This window comes from Fukomys damarensis, unplaced genomic scaffold (assembly GCF_012274545.1).
Source record: "Fukomys damarensis isolate Sample0158 unplaced genomic scaffold, DMR_v1.0_HiC HiC_scaffold_19, whole genome shotgun sequence".
Taxonomy (NCBI): Eukaryota; Metazoa; Chordata; class Mammalia; order Rodentia; family Bathyergidae; genus Fukomys; species Fukomys damarensis.
Genome location: NW_022900931.1, coordinates 42,705,183 through 42,726,275, shown reverse-complemented (window position 1 = coordinate 42,726,275; position 21,093 = coordinate 42,705,183). Strand labels below are relative to the sequence as shown.

Here is a 21,093-nt window from a genome sequence, read left to right as displayed (position 1 = left end):
TTAGATGTTCCTAGAGATGGGGAGGTATTGAGGCACAAGAGGACGGGCGGCCAAAGTGCTGACCCTGAGCCCCGGACTGTGAAGTCCTGAAGGTGATCCTGAAGGTGACATGCTGAAGCCAGTCCTTTGTTTTACAAACTTCCCCTTCTGACTGCGTATAGGTGTGGTCTTACCTTGACTTAGTGGTCTTAGCTTTTGTGATTGTATATAGGTGTGGTCTTACCTTGACCTTGTGGTCTTAGCTTTTACAGTACTATCGTCTATCTTTCTCATGCCTGCTTGTGACTGAAATCACTCTTGAGGTGTGCCCTTGAAACTAGTATATATACACCTAGAGTTAGAAATAAAATTGCAACAGCTACTACCTTCACTACTCAGTGCTGTGTGGTTTCTGACTGTCGCCGCCGAACCTGCTCCCACCTTTCTGAAGATCCCTGTTCTCCTCGTGAAATCCAGTCTTTGCTCCCCTACGGTCGGTAGCAGTCAGTGTTCGACTACTTTGAGATGAACCAATGTTGACTACTAGTTAACTGTAACACCTTTCAGTAGGTGGTTCACGTAGTTATTCATGCTGATTTGTAGCCAAAGAATGGCACAAAGAATGACCCAGTCAAAAAGTACTGGGTTTAGGTTTGACAGAAACCATAACGCTTTCAGCTACATTGGGCAAACTATTTAATCTTCCAAAAGTCTATTCCTGTTATAAAAGTCTGTGATTCTAACAATGATTAGTTAAATGGAAATTTTATATAAAAGCTATTTTGGACACCCTCTCTGAATCCTTCACCTAGATAAAAATAACCACTCCCTTCTTTCTCCCCTACTACACCTCATACATATTTCTTATCATAACACCCATGGACACATTCGTTTATCCACTTTTTCATCCTATAAAATACTGAGCACAGGGATTGCAGCTTATTTATTATAGTGATACCTGGGCACAACACTGGCACAAAGTATGTACTGAATAGGTAGGAAAGGAAGGATACACTTGGGGAAGAGGTACAGGGAAAGGGAGAGACAGGCCATAGAAGGAAGTGTGGGGAAGAGGAAGAGAAGGAAAAGAGAGAATGAGAGAAGTTCTAACGTGTGGTAGCCTTCAGGTGAGCTATGAAAAGGAAATAAATGACTGTCATCTTTGAATGTTTCCCTAACCTCGGTCAAAAGCAGTTCCAACCCGGGATTTAGCTCAAAGGCACCACGCCTGCCTCATAAACACAAGGTCCTGAGTTCGATCCCCGGTACAAAAAAAAAGCCAGTTCCACAATTTCTCAGGTCTGCTATATGTTAGTTTAGACAATAGTAACTGACCACCTCATCATTAAACAAGATTACAGTTGTTAAGACTCTATTTTAAGAATCAAAACATCTTTGTATGATTACCTTTAGTTTCAAACAATATTCCAGTAAGCAATTTGAAGAGGGAACATAATTCTTTTAAGAGACTGAATAGTTCTTAAGCCTTTACTTTGTAAATAAAATATCCTCAATATTAGGAAAATAAAAGAGTTACTGTGTAATTATATTCTGTCAAAATTAAATCTCCTTGACTTCAATAAGTGTTTTAAGGTTATATTAAAAAATGGGTTTCCTCTTAGGAAATACACACTGAAGGAGCCATGGGTAAAGAAGCAAATAAATATTCTCAAATGATTAATAAAAGTGAGTAAGTAATATCTGTATGAGTATGTAACATAGGGGGAGAGAGACAGAGAGGGAAAACAGGGCTGGGGATGTAGCACAGTGGTGCATTTACCTAGTGGGCACAAGGCCTCAGGTTCAATCTCTAGCACCACCAATGAGAGAGAGAGAAAGATGGAGAAAAATACTAAAAATATACATTATTCTTATAACTTGTCCGTAGGTCTGAAATTATATTAAAATAAATATTACATGCTGGGCACGGTGGTATATGTTTCTAATCTTAACACTTGGGAGGCTGAGGCAGGAGGATTGCCACAGGTTTATGGGCAGCCTAACAGTGACTTCAAGACCAGTCCGAACTATATAGCAAGACCCTGCTTCAAAAAAAAAGTTTATGAAGATATTTCTCTTTCTATCATATGTGGATAGAAAGAGAAATAGTTATTATGACACCCATATAACCGGATACTCACATGGAATTGAACATTCCCATCAGGGCAGTGAAACAAAAGCCAATGGCAAACATGGATTTCATCCGAACCTATAAGGAAACCAACAGACTGTCATTTCACATGAAAGCAAAACGCCTCTAGAGCATCCCACAGAAGTTTTAGTTTAATGTCATTTGTTAAAAGAGCTCTCCATGAGTGCTGGGGATTTTGTTAGCTGACCCACCTTCTACCTCCAACTCCTCTTCAGGCCACGCTGTGATGTACTGAGGTAGCAGCGTGGCCCAGATCTGACCAATGAGCAATAAGTACAAGTAACCAATGGGAACCTCAAGTCTCCACGGCAAGGGCTCTCCCACTGAGCTACATCCCCAGCCCTGATGGAGGGAGAAGGGGAGGGGAGGAGGATTGAAAAAAAGGAGTTAAGATGTGTTCTGTACATGTACTAACTCCCCATGATGAATGTGGTCATTATACCTGCAAACACGTACTAATACAAACAAACAATGAAATAAATAAAAATAAAAAGGACAGATTTGCCTAGCATCCCCTTAGACCTTTTGCCCATTCTTCTTGCCTTGAAAGAAAACACACTGCCTAGGCCAGGGATTTAGCTCAGTGGTTCCGCCACCTGCAAGCGCAAGGTCTTGAGTTGGATCCCCAGTACCAAAAAACAGAAAAACAAACAAGAAAACATAGTGCCCAAGGGTTAAGCAGCCAGCAAACAACCAAGTGGCCTTGAGCTGAGGCCCTGAGTCTCCAAGGGCAGAGCTGAGTTGCTTACACTAGCCCCACTCTCCCAACAGCTAGACTTCCTGAGCAACAAAAAGAAACCATTTTCTGTTTTAGCCTGCTGCTTGTTAGGTCTTCAGTTATTTGCAACTAAATTCCTTCTTAATTACACATTCTTTAACACATACAAAACATTATAAAGATGTCAGATTAACATTATCTCTGGGTCATTGGTATCTCTTAGTTTCCAAATATGCTATGGAGAACATATAATAATTGTTGTCAATAGGTAGGAAAAGCTACTTTTAAAAATATTCATTTCTAATGCTAGGCATGGTGGTGCATTCCTGTAATTCTAGCATTTCGGAGACTAAGGCAGGAGGATCGCCTCAGGTTCAAGGCCAGTCTAGGCCATATAATGAGTTCAAGACCAGCCTGAACCATATAGTGAGACCCTGCCTCAAAAACCTAAAACAAAACAAAACAAAAATAACAATAAAATATTCACTTCTTTTATTCATCACACACTAACCTAAAATCAAAATGGATCAAAGAACTAAGTATTAAAACAGAAACCCTAAATCTGTTGGAAGAGAATAGGTAGAACACTTGATGACGCAGCAGTAGGTAAGGACTTCAAGAACAAAACCCAGAGTGCATGGGAAATATAAGAATCAACAACTGGGATCTCATTTTACTAAAAAGCCTTTGCACAGCAAGAGAAACCACCAACAGAGTAAAAAGACAACCCACAGAGTGGGAAAAAATTTTTACCAGCTATTCAGATAAAGGATTATTATCTGGAATATATGAAGAACTCAAAAAAAAAATCAGACTGTACCCCCAAATTTAAAGACCCAATACAAAAATGGGCATCTGAAATAAAAATATACTTCTCAGATGAATTAGTATAGGTGAAAAACTATTCAACATCACTGGTCATCCTAGAGATGCAAATAAAAATGCTGAGATTCCACCTCACCCCAGAAAGAATGGCTGCTACCAAGAAATCAACCAGTAACAAATGCTGGTAGGGCTATGGGGAAAAAGGCACCCTTCTCCACTGCTAGTGGGGGCACAGACTGGGGCAACTACTATGGAAATCAGAGAAGAGATTAAGCTCCTCTAAAACTAGATGTTCTATTTGATCCAGCTAAACTTCTTGGTATCTTCCTAAAAGAAGTAAAAGCATCATACCACAGCGATATATGCATACCCATGAGAAGATGTGGGTTTTTTTATACAACAGAGTATTACTCTGCCATAAAGGATGAGCTTCACATATTTATAGCTAAATGGATGGACCTTAAGACCATACTCTTAAGTGAAACAAATCGGACACACGTATTTAAGTACCACATTGTTTCTCTGGTGTGAGAAACCAAACGTGGAAATAAGGACTGAAATGTATAATGGATATTGGGAAATGGGAAGAAAGTGTTCAAGTGGAAAGGGGAACAAGGGAGGAGGGAGGGAGGAAGGAAGGAAGGGACACGGATAAATAGAAGGAAAGAATAAAAACAAAGCTTTTGGACATAGGGACGGGAGAAGGGTGGGAGAGGGATAAAATAAAATTTATTTTTTAAAAATCCACTTCTAAATTATAATCTCTTTTGAAAAGACTTTCCAGAAGAAGATAAAGAAATTTAGCAAAGGTCACTCAGCAAGTGAAAGCAAACAGTTACACAGTTCCTGGGTCCTGTGTTACATAAACAGAAGTTAAGTAGAAAAGTGAGCCAAGCTGGATTTAATCAGCCTTCCTGTGCCCTAAGGAAACATACCCAAACAGTCTTTTCCTTATAAATGAGCAAATGGGTAATGAAATTACTTTTCCTTACACTTCATGTTATGTCTGGTGCAAAGAACAAAAGGATTCTTCAAGAGTAAAATAATAAAAGCCATCTGTAGTGTCCCAACAATATTGGAATTATACAAATCACCATAAACCAAAGATTTAGGATTAACACAAAGAAAAAGAAAATAAGCACCAGGGATTTAGCTCAGTGGTTCCTCCACCTGCCTCTCAAGAGCAAGGTACTGAGTTCAATCCCCAGTACCAAAAAAAAAAAAAAAAAAAAAAAAAAAAAAAAAAAAAAAAAAAAAAAAAAAAAAAAAAAAAAAAAAAAAAAAAAAAAGAAAAGAAACTACTTCATTAAAAAACATAAAAAGGAAACTACATAAAAAATGTGTGAAAGGGACAAATCATAACCTTTGCAACAGCTTCTAAAAGCTACCCTATATCATTAAAATGAAGTTTAAGAGCAATAATGAGTTTTCACTTCCATTTGGCCCATGAATATCTATGGTTATTCTTTATAGTCCTCATAGGTCATAAACTTCTGAAAAGGTAAGTACAACGTGCTTGATGCAAATTAGTTACTTGCTAAAAACATTATGTGGTTTACCATGAAGTTATATTTAGGACTCTTACCATAGAAAGATCTCTGTTATTATTCTTCAGTTTCTCTTCTTGCCTCTCTGTAAAGAATTAATGAAACAGTTAATGCAAACAGTACTGTACTCAAAGCAGATCTTCAATAAATTCTCACGGAGTTGTAATTATAAAATCATCTTGTCTCAGTATCACTTAATAAGATAAAGTAAATGTCTGGATTACTGTATACTTTGTACTAAGAGAAATTACATTTCTAGGAAAGCTACATTTATAAGAAAATAAGTACAAACAACTTACTCCAAAACTATGTTAAATTGTTTCTTAGCAGGAAGTGAACATTTGAGTAGATGAGTCATCTAATTATGAGAGCAGTCTGGGCTGAGATAGTGCAATAGAACCTAGTGATTCTACTCCTTGAAATGTACAACTTCTAATGTAAAAAGCAGTTTGGAGTATACTGAAATAAGTGAAAGCGATTGAGTTGCTACAGCTGTCTTAACTTAGCTCTTAATTGATACTGGTTAACTCACACAAATTCTCTCCAAATCTGTGACCTGGTCTCAGTAAGGATGGCGTCTGTCTCAGTCATGTATTACTTCCAGGTTAGTGGTGCGGTGCTTAGAGAAACACAGCTGCAGGGGCCCCTCCCCAGGGCAGAAAGATTGCTCAGTACCCAGAGCCCAAGAGTTCCAAGAGGCTCGTGCTTCCCAGCTTCCTTCAGCTATTAGGCTGAAACAAGGAAGGGAAAATAGGCATGCAAAACTTCCTATGCCTCCTTCAAAGATCTATACTTTAAAATGCTGGAAATAAATAGTATATATTATTCTGTGTTCATCTGTCCCATATAGTATTCTTATCTCTGTATGACCCAAAACCTCAGTATTTAATATAGGGGAAAATAATTCCCCAAACGGAAAATTATTCCTTTTGGAAGGAATTTCATGCACCTTCTTAGTACAGAAGTTTTGGAGTATAAGCTCTATGAGATGTGAGGAAATTTCATGGATTAAAGACTCTGAAAATATGCAGAAGCTATATTTATTTTCTAGAATGACTTCTCCATAATGATAAAAAGGAAAGACTTAAATTCTAAAAGTGAATATTTAAAATAAATAAATATATGTAAGTGAATATTTCCACAAGAAAGAGGCTACATTTCTTGCATCTACTGGAATAAACTAGTAGTAATAGCGACATCCATTCTAACTACAAAATGAACATGGCAGACCTTATACCAATCCAAATAGCATACACAGACAAAAGTCTAGAATGAATAAATAGTCAAGCCTCAAAACATGTTAAATATTGCTGGCTGTGTTGGGTGGTAACTGCTTGTAATCTCAGCTATGAAGGATACTATGGCAGGAGTATTGCAAGTTTTAAGGCCAGCCTGGGCACCTGAGATCCTGTATCTAAACCAAAAAAAAATTTTAAAGGGCTGGGGAAGTAGTCAGTGGCAGAGTGCTTGCCTAGCGTGAGGGAGACCTTGGGTTCAATTCCTAGTAGGGCAAAATGGTGGGGGGGGAATAAACCTTCCCATACACCTTCCATGTCACTAAGACAACAATGACCATGGCCATCACAGTCAAGCTTCAGGATGCCTGCCCTTCCTTCTGCAGCTACCTTCTGAAAACAGCTACCTCTCACCATGGTCCCTACTGAGAGGTCAGCCTCATGAATATTCATAACCCACGATAGTCAATTGTAGGTATTACTGTAACGAGGTTAAGGGATACCAGAGAGTTGGTGAAGTACTATATTCTGAGTATTTTTGGAGGAGACTGGCAAATGAATCTGTGAACTAAGGAAGACCCACCTTCACCCAAGCCAAGTGGACAATACCCACATTCTCTGAGGACCTGGACAGAACAAAAAACAGAGGAGAAAAAAATTCTCTTGCTGTCTGCCTCTCCCCCTTCTCTCTCCCTCTTCCTACCCCTCCTCCTCACCCACTCCCCACCTGGGACATCCCTCTTTTCCTGTCCCTGAACATCAGAATCCCGGGCCCTTGCCCTTGGACTCCAGGACTTGTGTCAGTGGCCCCTGGTTTCTCAGGCCTTTGGCCTCAGTCTTGGACTCAGTCTTGGACTGAGTCATACCACCAGCTTCTGCAGTTCTCCAGCTTGTAGATGCCCTTCTCTGGGACCTACCAGGATCTACAGCCATGCTACCCTATTCTTCGGCTAATTCCCCTCTCAAATATCTGTATATACTCTATTGGTTGTGTCTTTCTGGAGAGCCCTAAGACACACCAACTCACCACTACAGACCCAAGAGGCAGGACATAACCTAGGACATGAAATGATGGGTTGAACCAAGTGAATTCCTTTTCTCTGGAATTTAAAGGAGAAAAATCTTGAGAGAAAATACTGTGAGAGCAGAAATAAGTGCTGGCTCTCAAGCTTTCACTTGCCTAAGAATTATCTGAGCAGCTTATTAAAAAAGCAGACTCCTGGGTCTCATGTTCAGAGTCTGTTTTGGTAAAGTCTGGCCTAAGATTTGGAAGCTCAACCAGTAGCACCCCAGGAAAAACTAATATAGGTTTTCTATAGATCACACTCTGAGAAGTACTGAGACAGAAAGAACCCCTGGACACAAACTAAAGTTAGGCATAGAAAAAGTGAGGAAGTTCAACAAGAGACAAGAAAGAAGCATTCTATTAATAGCAAAGCCTTGAAGTGCAGATGCCACCATCTGGCTTCTCTTCAGGACTTGCTCTACCAGAGTTCTTACCTTCCCATAGCCAGTTAGTACAGCTGTTCTTGTTTCTGACCACATATACCCTTGAAAGAAAATCCCTCAAAACTTGAGGTAACTTAAATGTATTCAAAAGCTAAATAAAGTTCATAAATCAAAAGTAAATTAACTTTTCATCTATGAGAAGCAAATGGAAAATGGTCAAAACATTTTCCCCTGAAACTAAAATTGAGAACCAGAAGATTGTTAATTAAAATGCAAAAGACACCTCCGTTTCCATTAATGGCTCTGTGAAGGATTCTTATCACAGAGCTTCACTTACAGAAATCAGCAATACTCGGCTTCTCTGAAACACAATTACTGCTGTGCCCTTTGATCTTTCTGAGCACCCTGCCTTTCACCGCATCACTTTTATAGCCCTCCTCCCCCCAAATGCTACCACGCTATATACATATGTGCACTGTGTCTCTGTAAATCAGTCCACATAAGGAAGCTGAGCAAAGAAATGAAGGGCTGGACAATATCAAAAGCATGGATGGGAGTAATACATAGAAATACATGAGCTGGTACTATGAAGTTGCTGGAGATGAACGGCAAATCTAACTCCAGGCTTCTTCGCAGCCAACTCAAAGGAAAAAAATCAGTTCATACACTGTGCGCATAAGATAAAAATAAATCAATTTTTTATGTTGCTGCTTTCCCTGACACGAAAAAGTAATAGAAATAGTTTCCCAACAAGACATTGTGCGATGTTGCAGATAAATGTTCTCAAAAATATCTCACTGCAGTAATACAACCAAATAGAGGAGAAGTAATTTTATGAATTCCAAAATAATGCAGTTTAGGCTTTTAAACTTCTAACACTGTGGCTTAATCTAAGAGTATTATAAATCCGGAGAAGGGATAGGTCTTTCAAACAACTTTTTATAAGTACTATGTCATATTTGATAAGGTTTTGATAGGAATGAGGTATAAATATTATTACTTTCACTTCTGATTATTTTTTGGTGAGCAGACAATTCAAGGCTACATTCCATGTTAAAATAAACTGAGTTCAGCCAGGGGTGCAGTTCAGTGGCACAGAGCCTGCCTGGTGAGTGTGAGGTCCTGAGTTCCATCCCCAGTACAAAAAAAAAAAAAAAGATAATCTGAGTTTAGATACTTTATGCTGTCAGTAAAAGTGCAGAGGGTAATTTATCTGTCCTATCTTTTTCAATGTCTTCCCACTGCGCACCATTACCTCAATCTGTACAATCCAGCTTCTGTCCCCTCTCAAGCCACTAAACTGCTCTTTCCAAAATCACTAATAACCTGTTTTTCAGACCTGTTTGGACCCTTCCTGCCTCCAAAGATCTCTCAACTTTTATGATACAACTTTATTCCAACTTGTTGAGCAATAACTTTTCTGAGCTCAACTTCTCTATTGCCCCTTAAATTTCAGTTTCCTCCACACCCTCCCGCCCTCAGGCCTCTGCTCCCTGTGCCCGATGTGGTATGTGTAATTTCATTTCTAAGTGGACTCAGTTACTACGTAAAACATCCACTTGTAGCCCTTTTCTCTCTACCAGTTCTCAAACTGTACAGACAACTGTGGACAAACATTTCCACGCTGCAGTCACTTAGGCACCTCAAATCCAGTATGTTCGAACCTGAAATCACCTGTTCTTCCAAATCCCAATCCACAACTCTTCCAGTATGTCCTTATCACAAATCTGGACATTTTTCCAGACTTGTCCTACTCTCCACATTCATCCTCCAAACACTCCCGCGGTTCTGTTACTTCCTCTTCCCCTATGTTTGTTGAATTTATACTATCTTCTCCATTCCCACAGCCAAGTCTCAGGTTCTTAGCATTTTTTGCCTGGATACTTAAAAAAACTCATGACCTCTCTACCTCCAAAGTGGTCCCTTCTCCAATTTAGCCTCTAAACTATTACCAGAGTTAAACAAAATATGATGCTAAAACTCAATGCCCCAAAGTCCCTTCGTTATTGCCTGAGGCTTTCTAGATACACATTAAATTGCTTTTATCGGTTTAATTTGTAAAAATCTTTATGGGACTGGGCCCTATTAAACTTTAGTCTCATAGGTGTGTACTTTACATATATCTTTTATGTGTTATACTAAACAATTCAGAGTTCTAACCATATGCTTTATTATTTTATCCACCCGGGCTTTTGCCTATGTCTATCCTTCTGCCTAAAATGTATAGGGCTTTAAAACATGGGAGCCCAAGGACCCAAGTTTGATACCAAGTACCAAAAATAATAATGATAATAAAATAAAACAAAATAAAATGTGGGTCCTGAAGCTGGGCACAGTGGCACGCTCCTTTAATCCCAACACTGAGGAGGCTGAAGCAGGAATTCGAGGCCAGCCTGAGCCATACAGTAAGTTCAAGGCCAGCCTATAATAACTAGCAAGTCTCTGTCTCAAAGAAAAAAATAAACAAAAAACAAAAAACTGTGGATTCTAAAGTTACAAATCACCAGGTTTAAACCTTTTCTAACAGTTATTTAATCGCATTAAACTAATGAAGAACCTATTCTAAGTTAGTTAACTTAAGCCTCAATTCTCTCATGTATAAAAATGATATAACACTGTTTCCTGCCACATATGGCTGCTGCAAAAATTCAGACTATAAAGGGCTTACCACACTACGTTGCAGATGTAAGTACTCAATAAATGGTGACCAGTATTTTATTTGCTCATATGTATTTAGCCAACTCACACTAAAACCTCAAGATTTGGCTAAAGCATTACTTTTTTTTTTTGGTACTGGGGACCAAACTCAGGTCCTCATGTTTGTGAGGCAGGCGCTGGAACCACTGAGCTAAATCCTTGGCCCTAAAACATGATATTTTTAAACATAATCCGACCCTCTCAGTTGATTTGGATATCTTTTTTTAATTTTATTATGTTTAAAAGATATATCTCAGGCTGAGGATGTAGCTCAATGACAGAATACTTGCCTAGCATGCATGAGGCCCTGGGTTTGATCCCTAACACCACCAAAATAGTTTTTTTAAAAACTCAACACAAATAAATAAACACACACACACACACAGAAAGGTACAGTGAATGTTTAAAATTTTTTAAATAAAATTCATTAAAATAAAAGACCCATTGCCATCAGTCCCTTTAAAAGTATCTCCCTCAACCACGAACAACCTTATCCCATCATCCTTGCCACTTTCTGGAGCTGTTCTGAAAGTCCTCCTTCGTGAATGTGTTCACAAGGTGTGATTAAAAATATGGTCAAAAGGGCTGGGGATTTAGCTCCGTGGTTCCAGCGCCTACCGTGCAAGCACAAGGACCCAAGTTTGATCCCCAGTACCAAAAGAAAAACAGAAAAAAAATAGTATAGATAGATACATAGATAGACAGTCAATGGAACCGGGTGTTGTGATGCACACCTGTAATCCCAGCACTCAGGAGCTGAGGCAGGAGAACAGCCTCAAGTTCAAGGCCAGCCTGGGCTACAGAGTGAATTCAAAGCCAGCCTGGACACATAGTTAGACTCCATCTCAAAAAACCAAACCAAAATAATAAAAAATATGCTGAGTGCTGCTGTCAAGTGCCATCCAATGTAGAGGCATTATGATGTATTCTCATCCACCTTATTCACTGGTTTTAGCACTGTGCAACTTCTGGTTCTTCCTCAAAGTCAAAATAACTATGAAAAGTAAACGTTTTGAATTGATTTAGGACACTGAGGCAGCCACAGCTAAACAACTCATGAAAAGGTACTTCCAGAACTGCTTTAGAAAGTATCAAAAACAAGGGGATGTATACGTGTGAAGTGAGGGAGTATCTCAATGGGGATTAACGACACTGTATCTTTTACTGTAATAATTTTTTCTGTACTCAACATTCTCCACATTCTTTATTCACACCTCATATATTACACACACATCAACATACACATATATAGCACACTGTATCATTGTCATTCATTTTCTGGTTTGTTTTCCTTCTCTAGACAGAGTGTACAAAAACAATCTTTTTTTACTTTGTCTCTGTAGCACCTAACAGTAAGTGGCACAGAGAAGATATACAATAAATAGCATCTTGCCATTACTGAAGAGCCCTGCAGGTAGGTTCCAGTCTTGGCCCAGTATATGATGCAGGTCTGAGAAAGATGAGAAAGACTCAAAGACAGAACTAGGAGAGAAAGTGGGGTGCCAGGACGACCAATACCAGTGCAGCCGACAAAGGTATTGGCCAGCCCAAGCCACTCATTTTTATTAGTAATCAATTGGGGTAAAGGTAAGCTACGTGCCAGGGCAGCACTGTGAGAGAAAATGCACAGTCATGCAATTTCTATGGAAGTTAATGTAAGCGAGGCTTGTGAAGGGCAAGACAAAGCATTCTCAAATTAGGAACAGAACAGACAAAATATGGTTGTAATTAGAACATTGTCCTTCTAGCTGAGATGGTTTTAGTTGTGGAAATGGAATTTGGGTGTGAGTTACTCTGACCCTGGCATGTAGGCTTCAGCCAGACTCACTTCTGTAAGTGTGGCATTAACTCTATAGCCTGCTTTGGGGCATAATCCATGCTTCAGTCTCTTGCAGCCATGGCACTAAATGAAGAGGCCATTTTATCTATCTATCTATCTATCCATCTATCTATCTATTTTATTTTTTGGTACTGGGGATCAAACTCAGGTGCGAGGCAGGCAGCAGAACCACTGAGCTAAATCCCCGGCCCCATTTTATTTATTTTATCTTATTTTTTGTTTTGTGTTTTGAGATAAGGTCTCACTATATAGTGCAGGCTGGTCTCAAATTTGTAGCACTTCTCCCACCTCAGCCTCCCAAGTACTGGAATTACATGCATACACCACCACGCCCACACATTAGGCCATTTAAAATGTCACAACCACCAGGCATGGTGGTGCATGCTTGTAATCCCAGAAATCTAGGAAGCTGAGTCAGGAGGATAACAAATTTGAGCTCGGATTGAGCAAACTGGCAACTTGGAGAGGGCTTGTCTCAAAAAAAAAAAAAAAAAAAAAAAAAAAAAGGAAGGAGGGACGGAAAGGAGGTAGGGGTTGGGATGTAGCTCACTGAGAAGGCCCTGGGTACCCAGTACCAAAAATTTTACATAAATTTTTAAATTTTTTTTTAAAGTTAAAACTGAAAAAAAAAAAGGAACAACTTAAGACTGAATTGAAAGCTTTGCTCAGAACAGGATATTGTCACAGTCCAGCCAAGATGAATTCTCATCTGGGCTTTAACAGCAGTGATCTAGATATGGAGGCATAGTTTCTGAACCAAATACACAATTTCACAACAATATTTTCCTGACTTTGGAATTAAGGACCATCATAAAGCACAAACATAAATTATATATAATCATATAAATTGTGAGAAACCAAAATCATAGGGTCATTATATCTCACAGTAGATAAAATTACTCAGCAGAAAATTGCCCTCCTTGGTGGACCTCCATCATTACTCAAGTCTCAGTAAGGAATCCAAGGCTACAATGAACACAAGTAATTCAGACAATGGGAAATACTCATCTCAGATGTAAAAAACAATATGATTTTACAAACTGTGCCACGAACCATCAGCCAAGTTCAATGCCACAACTCTCATTTACTAAAACTCAAATTTCAAGGTGAACAGTGAAAACATAACAAGCACTTGAATTTGTTCAAACTCAAAAAAGACTGAGAATTGAGTAAGATAAGTAGACCAGTGTCTCATAAAACTATACAAGGATGAGTTATCATTAACAACTTCTTTAGGTTAAGATCTCACCTATTTTCTTTTTTTGCTGCCGACCAGCTGACTCCGTTATTGTTTCCTTCTTCTTTTCCACTGTAAAAACACAGTAACACAGCATTACACTGAAGCAAAGGATGCTCTGTCACAGCTGGACTGATGAAAGCTTACAAGAAAGTTAGACAGGGGCTGACAATGTAACCCAGCAGGACAGCACTTGCTTGGTTAGCATGAAGCCTTGGGTTCAATCCAGAACCACAAAAAAGAGGAAGAAAGTATTGTAAGGTTACACTGACTTCTTTATGGCCATGATTAAGTTAATTGGCCTGATCCTAAAACTACTAGCAGTAAAAGGTAGAGTAGACACACATTGTAAGAATAAAACCGTAGCAATTGGCTGGGATTATAGCTCAGCGGTAGGATGCTTGTCTAGCATGCCAAGACCCTGGGTTTGGTCCCTAGAAATGCAAAATAATAATAATAATAATAACAGCAATAGTAATTGTAATGTAAGTATTATGAGATAAATACTTAGAAAGTATTGTTTTAAGTCAATACTTAAGCAAAACGGAGATGATTTTTCAGACCATGAGCTGAAGAGGATTACCTGGGTCACCAGACAGTATTCAAATTGTTTCCTCAGATAATTATGGTAAATTGTAGATTAATTTCAGTTCTATTTTCATCTTTATTACAGAAGGTAGGAAATCATTTATTCACTTATTGGCTGCCTAAGTAACAGGCACTATTCCAGAAAGAGAGAAAAATATAATTCTTGCCTTCTAAAGAACAATCTCGCAAGAGCAAACAATCAAATGACAATTAGACAAAAGTATCCGCATGGACATACACACAGGGTAGGAAAATCAGGAGAGCCAAACAAAGATCAGTGTTTTGGATGCATTTCAATTAACATGACAGAGATAACAGTAAGCTTTTGAAAAGGAATAGTGTAATGTATTTATATTTGTCAAAAATATAAACATATAAATGTCAAAATTACCTGTACTTATTTATATCATCTGTTTCCCATATTACCTTAATATACTAATAGCAAGCAGTACTATACATGTATTACTTTAAAGTTGCATTAAAAGGGCCGGAGATTTAGCTCTGTGGCACCACGCCTGCCTTGTAAGCACAAGATCCTGAATTTGGTCCCAGTACCAAAAAAAAAAAAAAAAAAGTTGCATTAAAGAGAATTAGCAAGTAGGACTCTTTCTCTTAATACATTAAATTTATTGCTTAAATTCTTAAAGCAAAACCGGCATTACTGCGTTATCAAAGAGATATATAATTCAATTTGACTCCACTCTTGCAAATGAAATATAAAGTGCTGACCAAAATAAAATGTGTATATTGGATGCCTAAGAAACAAGTACTCTCCCAGGGAGATAAAAAAGAAAAAAAGTTACTGGGTGTGGTGACGTACACCTGTACTCCCAGTACCCCAAGAGGTAGGAAGACTGTCACAAGTCCAAGGCCAGCCTGAACTAGAATGACACCCTGTCTAAAAAAATTAAAAAAAAAAAAAAGGAAAAAATTCTATAAACATTATAAAAACATTTATATATTTAATAAAGACAGAATGCTTGATTTAGAATGAAACACTAATGTGAAATTATAAAATGAAATTAACTAAAATGCTATATCACAGAATGATAAAAATAGTATCTTGAACAAAAAAATATTGAATATTTATTCTTATGAGATATCATCACTGGGGCATGAGCAAATGAGGGATATGATAAGATAGGCTTTTGAAAGGACCACTTGAGCTATTATATTGAAAAACGTCTACAGAGAGACAGGAATACCTATTGGTGCTTATAATACACATGAAAGATCAGAGTGCTGAGTATGGTTACACCTACCAGTAATCCCAGCACAATGGGAGGCTGAAGCAGGAGGATTGCTAGGTCAAGTCTCTAGTGACTTAGCACCCTGTTTCAAAAATTTAAGATGAGATGAGCTCATCTGAGATGTAGCTCAGTGTGAAGGCCCTGGGTTCAATCCCCAGTGCCACAAAAATAAATATTTTTTTTTTAATCAAGGTCCTTGAATCATGTTGGTAAACAGTGGAGGTAGTAAAAGGAGGTCACATTCTGGATATTAAGACAGCCCTATGGTATTTGCCAATGACTGGATGTGCATTTTGAAAGAAGTCAACATGAGTGCACAAGTATTATAGACTAAGCAACTCAAAAGACAGAAGTGCGGGTGACCTGACCAAGGTCAAGAAGACCACAAATGAAGCAGGCCTGAAAGTGAAAAACAAGTATTTAACTCTGGAAATATTGGGTTTGAGATGTTTATTAGATCATGGTAGGCTGACAGATTGCTATTGGAATAATGAATTTTATATTAAAGAGAAAAGCCTAGAGACATAAATACGGAGGTCACTGGCAAATGAGTTCATCAAGGGAATGAATATAAAGAAAAATACTTGGGCCTAGGTGGTATCTCAGTGTTATGGTGCTTGCCTCGCATGCATGAGGCATGAGGTTCAATCCTACACAACACAGAGGAGGGCAAAAAAGCTAAGCTAAATTTTGTATCACTCCCTAATAATCAACAACAGGAGGTCAAGAAATTACAAAACAGCCAATAAGATGAGAACAAAATCAAGACAATATGATGCCTGGAAGCCAAATTTTTAAAAAGCATATCATGTTTTTTGGCTTGCATTACTAGAAGCACAGAGGGTACAGGTCACCAGGATAAGGAAATTCTGAATGAGGATCATGTTTGTGAAGATAAAGATAATGAGTTTGGTTTTAAATATGGTGAGGTGTATTACCAACACTGAATAAAGAATGGTAAACTGTAATTTTAAAAGCCTGGGTTGGTCTCTAATTCTTTGTTTTCTCTGTGATGTAGTGTATCATTAACTTGCTGAGTCTCAATCTCTGTTCCTATAATGTGGAGGTAACGTTTATACAAGTAGCCACAAATGGTTACTATGTGGATCAAATGAGTTTTGTCTTTGTTTTGGTTTTCAGGCTAAGGATCAGACCTAGCCTTGGGCATGGTAGGCAATCACTGAACTACATCCTCAAACCATCAAATGAAATAATTTAAGATAAAAAAATTTTCCCAACCACAATGAGAACACAAGGAAAAGACACAGAATAGAGAAAGTTTCCTGGGAATTGTGGCACATGCCTGTAATCCAGAACTTCAGAGTTTGAGGCAGGAAGATGGCTATGGGTTCAAGGCCAACATGGGCTACCTAGTGAGTTCAAAACCAGCCTGAACTATATGAGGCCTTGTCAAAAAGAAAGAAAAGAAACAGAAGCAAAAGTTATATTTAATCCAATGAAGAAAAAATACTGGAAAAAATATATACATTGAAAACCAAACTGTGCATAAAAGGAACCATTCATGATATACTGTCAGCTGTGTCCTTTGAATTCCTACTTTATTTCAAGATAATAAATTTTATTTGTTCCTAATCTTTTCCTCAAGCACTTTTTCATTGTTCCAATATCCTTAATTAAAACCTGACTTATCCCTGAAGACACTACTTACCTTGACTGTATTCATAACTTATTCTCCACACATCTTACCATGTTTTTGCTCAAATGCTATTTCCTTCATCTAGAACTTTCTATCCCCCTCCCACCTAATTCTCTATCAAAATTCTAACGACCCACAAAGGATGACAAGGCCATCTGAATCATGAAGGCTTCCACAGTCCATCACAAGACAAAAAGACCTCTTCTTTAGAACTACCACAGCACATAGTATGCACCCACCATGTCCTACTTTGCCCTTTAATTTTGTTATATGTTATATAAAAATCTATTTTAGATCGATATCAAGTTGGATCATCTTTTATTCCTACCAAGTTTTTGTGTCCATTTGTTCTCCTAAAATATTTCCCTTCAGCTGGGCATGATGGCACATGTCTGTACACTTAATCTAGCTACTTGGGAGGCTCAGGCAGGAGGATGCAAGTTCAAGGCCAGTCGAGCAATTTATCAAAATAAAGATGGGGATGTAGGACTGCACTCCCTGGGTTCAGTTCTCAGTCCACACACACGCACCACACCACATACTTTCTTGTGAACGTGGACTTAATGGACCTAAGTATTCTAAGTGTCACTACTCACATTTTTTACTCTGCTTTTCCACTTCTGCCTTCAGTCTCTTGTACTTGTCTGTTCTGTAAACCAGGACCCAGGTAATGCCTAAAACATTAAAAACCACATGCTAATAAATGATTTAACTGGTAACAGCAAACTGTTACTAGTGGTTACTGCTGGAGTAGGAGCGATTTCAATATATGTTAACTTTTTAAAAAAATAAATACAACCGACTCTTCAGTCAAAACAACTGCAACATGACGTGAAAGTGTTCACAAATATGCCAGTGAAATCTACCTTAGACTAAAGAAAATTGGGCAATCGATTCCTCACTACCCTCCCGCTCCAGTTTACAAGGTGTTGCCCAAGGATCTCCTGGGGAAGACGAGCTCTCCCCTGAACAACTAAGGCTCTCGACTTTCCCCCGTGGCGCGAGGGACCCCGAATTCCTTCCTGAGACTGATCAAAGGTCCGAGAAACAGCCATCCTCACCCTCCGCCAGGAGAGCCGTGCACACGGAGATAAAAACGATGAGGAGAGTGTCTGCAAACATGGTGCTCATCTCGCACCTCCGTCCCCGCACTCCCACCCGCCAAGAGGGAAGTGCTCAAGAGTCAGGAAAAGATAAGTGTAAACGACTTCCTCCAGGATCCCGCGACCACTGAGTAACACACCGACTTTGACTGACAGGAGATCGCACTTCCGCTTCCGGGACACGACACCGGAAGGGCACGGCCGGGAGAGCCGCTCGACCCCGCCGGATCTGGGGAGACCAACCCGCAAGTCTCGCGGGCTGAAAGGCTGGCGCGCCGGCCGAATCTCGCGATAGTTGGACGCAGGCGCGGCGGCAGTCTTTCCCTCCTGTGGTGTTTATTGAAACGCTGACGGTCCTTAACTTTTTCTGAGCCAGGGTCCTGTTTTTTGACTCGGGCTTCAACAACAGGACTACATCTGTGCCCGTGGTATTAGATACCTTGGCCTAGTGTCGCGGTATAGTAGACTGGCGAAAATGCATACCGGACCCCCGGGGCTTAGGCGCCAGAACGCGAAGATGAATTAGCCCTGGGCCCCTCTGGTCACCCCGAAAGAGGGCAGCTTGTACCTACGGTGTGTTCAGGACTTTCATAGAGCTATGTACAGGATGTTGCAGTGACACGGTCGACGGGATGTGGAAAGAATTGAAGCTGTGATTGGGCAGTGCTGTTGGACAAAGCGAAGGACTTTTAGTCAAGGTGGGAAGGCACGGATGCCTGGAAATACGTGATGTGTAAAAGCAGCGAGAGCTGTGTCCAGAGAATGGGTCACAAACCCAAACGTCTTCTGTAGGGGGAGAATATGGATTATATCATCTGGGCCTGAGAGGCTGGTGGCAGGAACCGGGCGAGGTGGCCCACGCCTGTGATCCCAGCACCCAGGAGGCTGAGTCAGGAAGGGGCCAGCCTGCTTGGACTGCATTGAGAACCAGCCTCAAAAGAATGTCTCAGCAGCCTTATTTCTTGTTGTTTTGTTTTGTTTTTGAGATAGGGTCTAGCTGTATAGCTCAGGCTGGCCTTGAACTCATTATGAAGCTCCAAGCTGGCCTTGAACTCCCAGCGGTCCTCCTGCCTCAGCCTCCCCAGTGCAGAGATCACAGGCATGTGTCACCTAGGTTATCAGCCTGTGTAGAGCTTTCAGTTTTTTTCAAAGTGTGTGTGTAGTGGATGAAAACATTGAAACTGGCTGAGTTGTCTCCCCTTGTACTTTGAATCAACTGGCTCCTGAAAGAAGGGAATGGAAACAGCTTTTGTAAACGAGAGGAAGAGAGATTGAGGGGAGGAGAAGGGAATGCAGGAGGGGGAAGCAAGATATATCAGGTAGAAGTACAAATTCCCTATGATAAATTTATGTACACCTAAAATGTATGAATAAAATTTAAAAATTAACTCCTTTATATTTCAATTATAACAGATATTAAGCTTCTCTTACTAGTAGCAGTAGTGAGCATTGTAGGGTCCAAAAGATGATTGAGATAACTGTTCTTTACTTCCAATATTCCCCAGGGAACTTACACATCGTAATGAGGTATTATAAAGATGTTCTTTAAAATCTTGCTGGAGCCCTGGATTTAGTTCAGCGGCTCCACCCCCCTGCCTCACAAGCGCAAGGACCCAAATTGATCCCTGGTACTAAAAAAAAAATCTTGATGGGTGTGGTTGGGCACACCTGTAATCTCAGCACACAGCAGGCTGAAGCGGGAGGGTCACTGTGACATTCACTATAGAACCAGAGTGCTAGGATAATACTTTGCTAGCACAATGATGTCGTGACATATTTGTTGAAGAGCAATTCTGGAAGCAAGTTCACATGACATCTTTTGCTGGGTACAGTGTTGCATGCCTATACAAGACCCTGTGTCAGAATACAGTTACAGGGGCTAGAGATGCAGATCAGGTAGAGCACCCTAGACTGTGCAAGGCCCTGGGTTCTGGGTTCTGCTTCAGTCCCTATCAATGCCAAGAAGAGGGTGGGGGCAGGAATGTAGTTCAGTGTTAGAGCACTTTCCTGGTACATGTGAGGTCTTAAATTCAATCCTCAGTACTGCAAAATTGTAATGTCAGTGTGTTTTCTACTTTCTACCAGGTCTCCATCATACTGTCAATTTCTCACAATTCTCAGTATTAATCTCCAATTTTTAGATTTTAAATTTTTCCTCGTGAAAACCACTCTTCCAAAGCTCACTGCTTCGCTCTGATCTTTAGACTACAGCAAAGCTTTTATTCTTAGGGCCTCCTTTGACTGTTCTTTTGGGTGGGATTCTCTGTACTGGGGCCCACATCTGCCTTAGTTTGTTTCCTTCTTACTGTGGTACATCCTCAAGTAACTTATTGTGAAAGTTGTGTGTGAGTGGGCCAGGGATGTAGCTCAGTGGCACCGCACCTGCCTGGCAAGCGCAAGGTCCTGAGTTCAATCCCTGGTACTGCAAAGAATAAAGAAAGTTGTATATGAGCTAAACCTTCTGTGTTCTTACATTATTAGTAGAATTAATAATGTTTTTTAAACAAACAGTCCTAGGCTAGACATTGTAAAAGATTATAAAAGAATTATAAACTTCTGTTTATAATCGGGTATGAAACAATGTGCAAATTAGGTTGCAATCCTAGCCCCACTATGTGCAAGTTATGTGACTTCTTGCAAGTTATTAATTTATCTGAGCCTCATTTAAAAAAAAAATCTGTAAGTAGTGCTAAAAATATCAACGCTCCAGAATCACTTTGAGGTTTATGTAGAGTGACGTGCAAGGTTCTGCAATCAAACTATTTGTTCTCAAATCTGGCTACAGTGATGAAGTAGACACACAATTTTAGGCAGAT

General features: G+C 39.6%; 1 protein-coding gene across 1 annotated transcript in view; it reads right to left on the bottom strand.

Moving 5' to 3' along the window:
- Positions 1–18,411, bottom strand: part of Tmco1 (transmembrane and coiled-coil domains 1) — a 41,606-nt gene extending 23,195 nt beyond the window's left edge. Inside the window, exons 1-5 of the mRNA XM_010633928.3 lie at positions 18,236–18,411; positions 17,771–17,848; positions 13,692–13,751; positions 5,260–5,306; positions 2,121–2,188 (exon numbers count right to left, since the gene is read on the bottom strand). Of these exons, the coding sequence (XP_010632230.1) occupies positions 2,121–2,188; positions 5,260–5,306; positions 13,692–13,751; positions 17,771–17,848; positions 18,236–18,305 (323 nt within the window). The 5' untranslated portion in view covers positions 18,306–18,411. The remainder of the gene's footprint in view (positions 1–2,120; positions 2,189–5,259; positions 5,307–13,691; positions 13,752–17,770; positions 17,849–18,235) is intronic.
- Between the last annotated feature and the right edge of the window lie 2,682 nt (positions 18,412–21,093).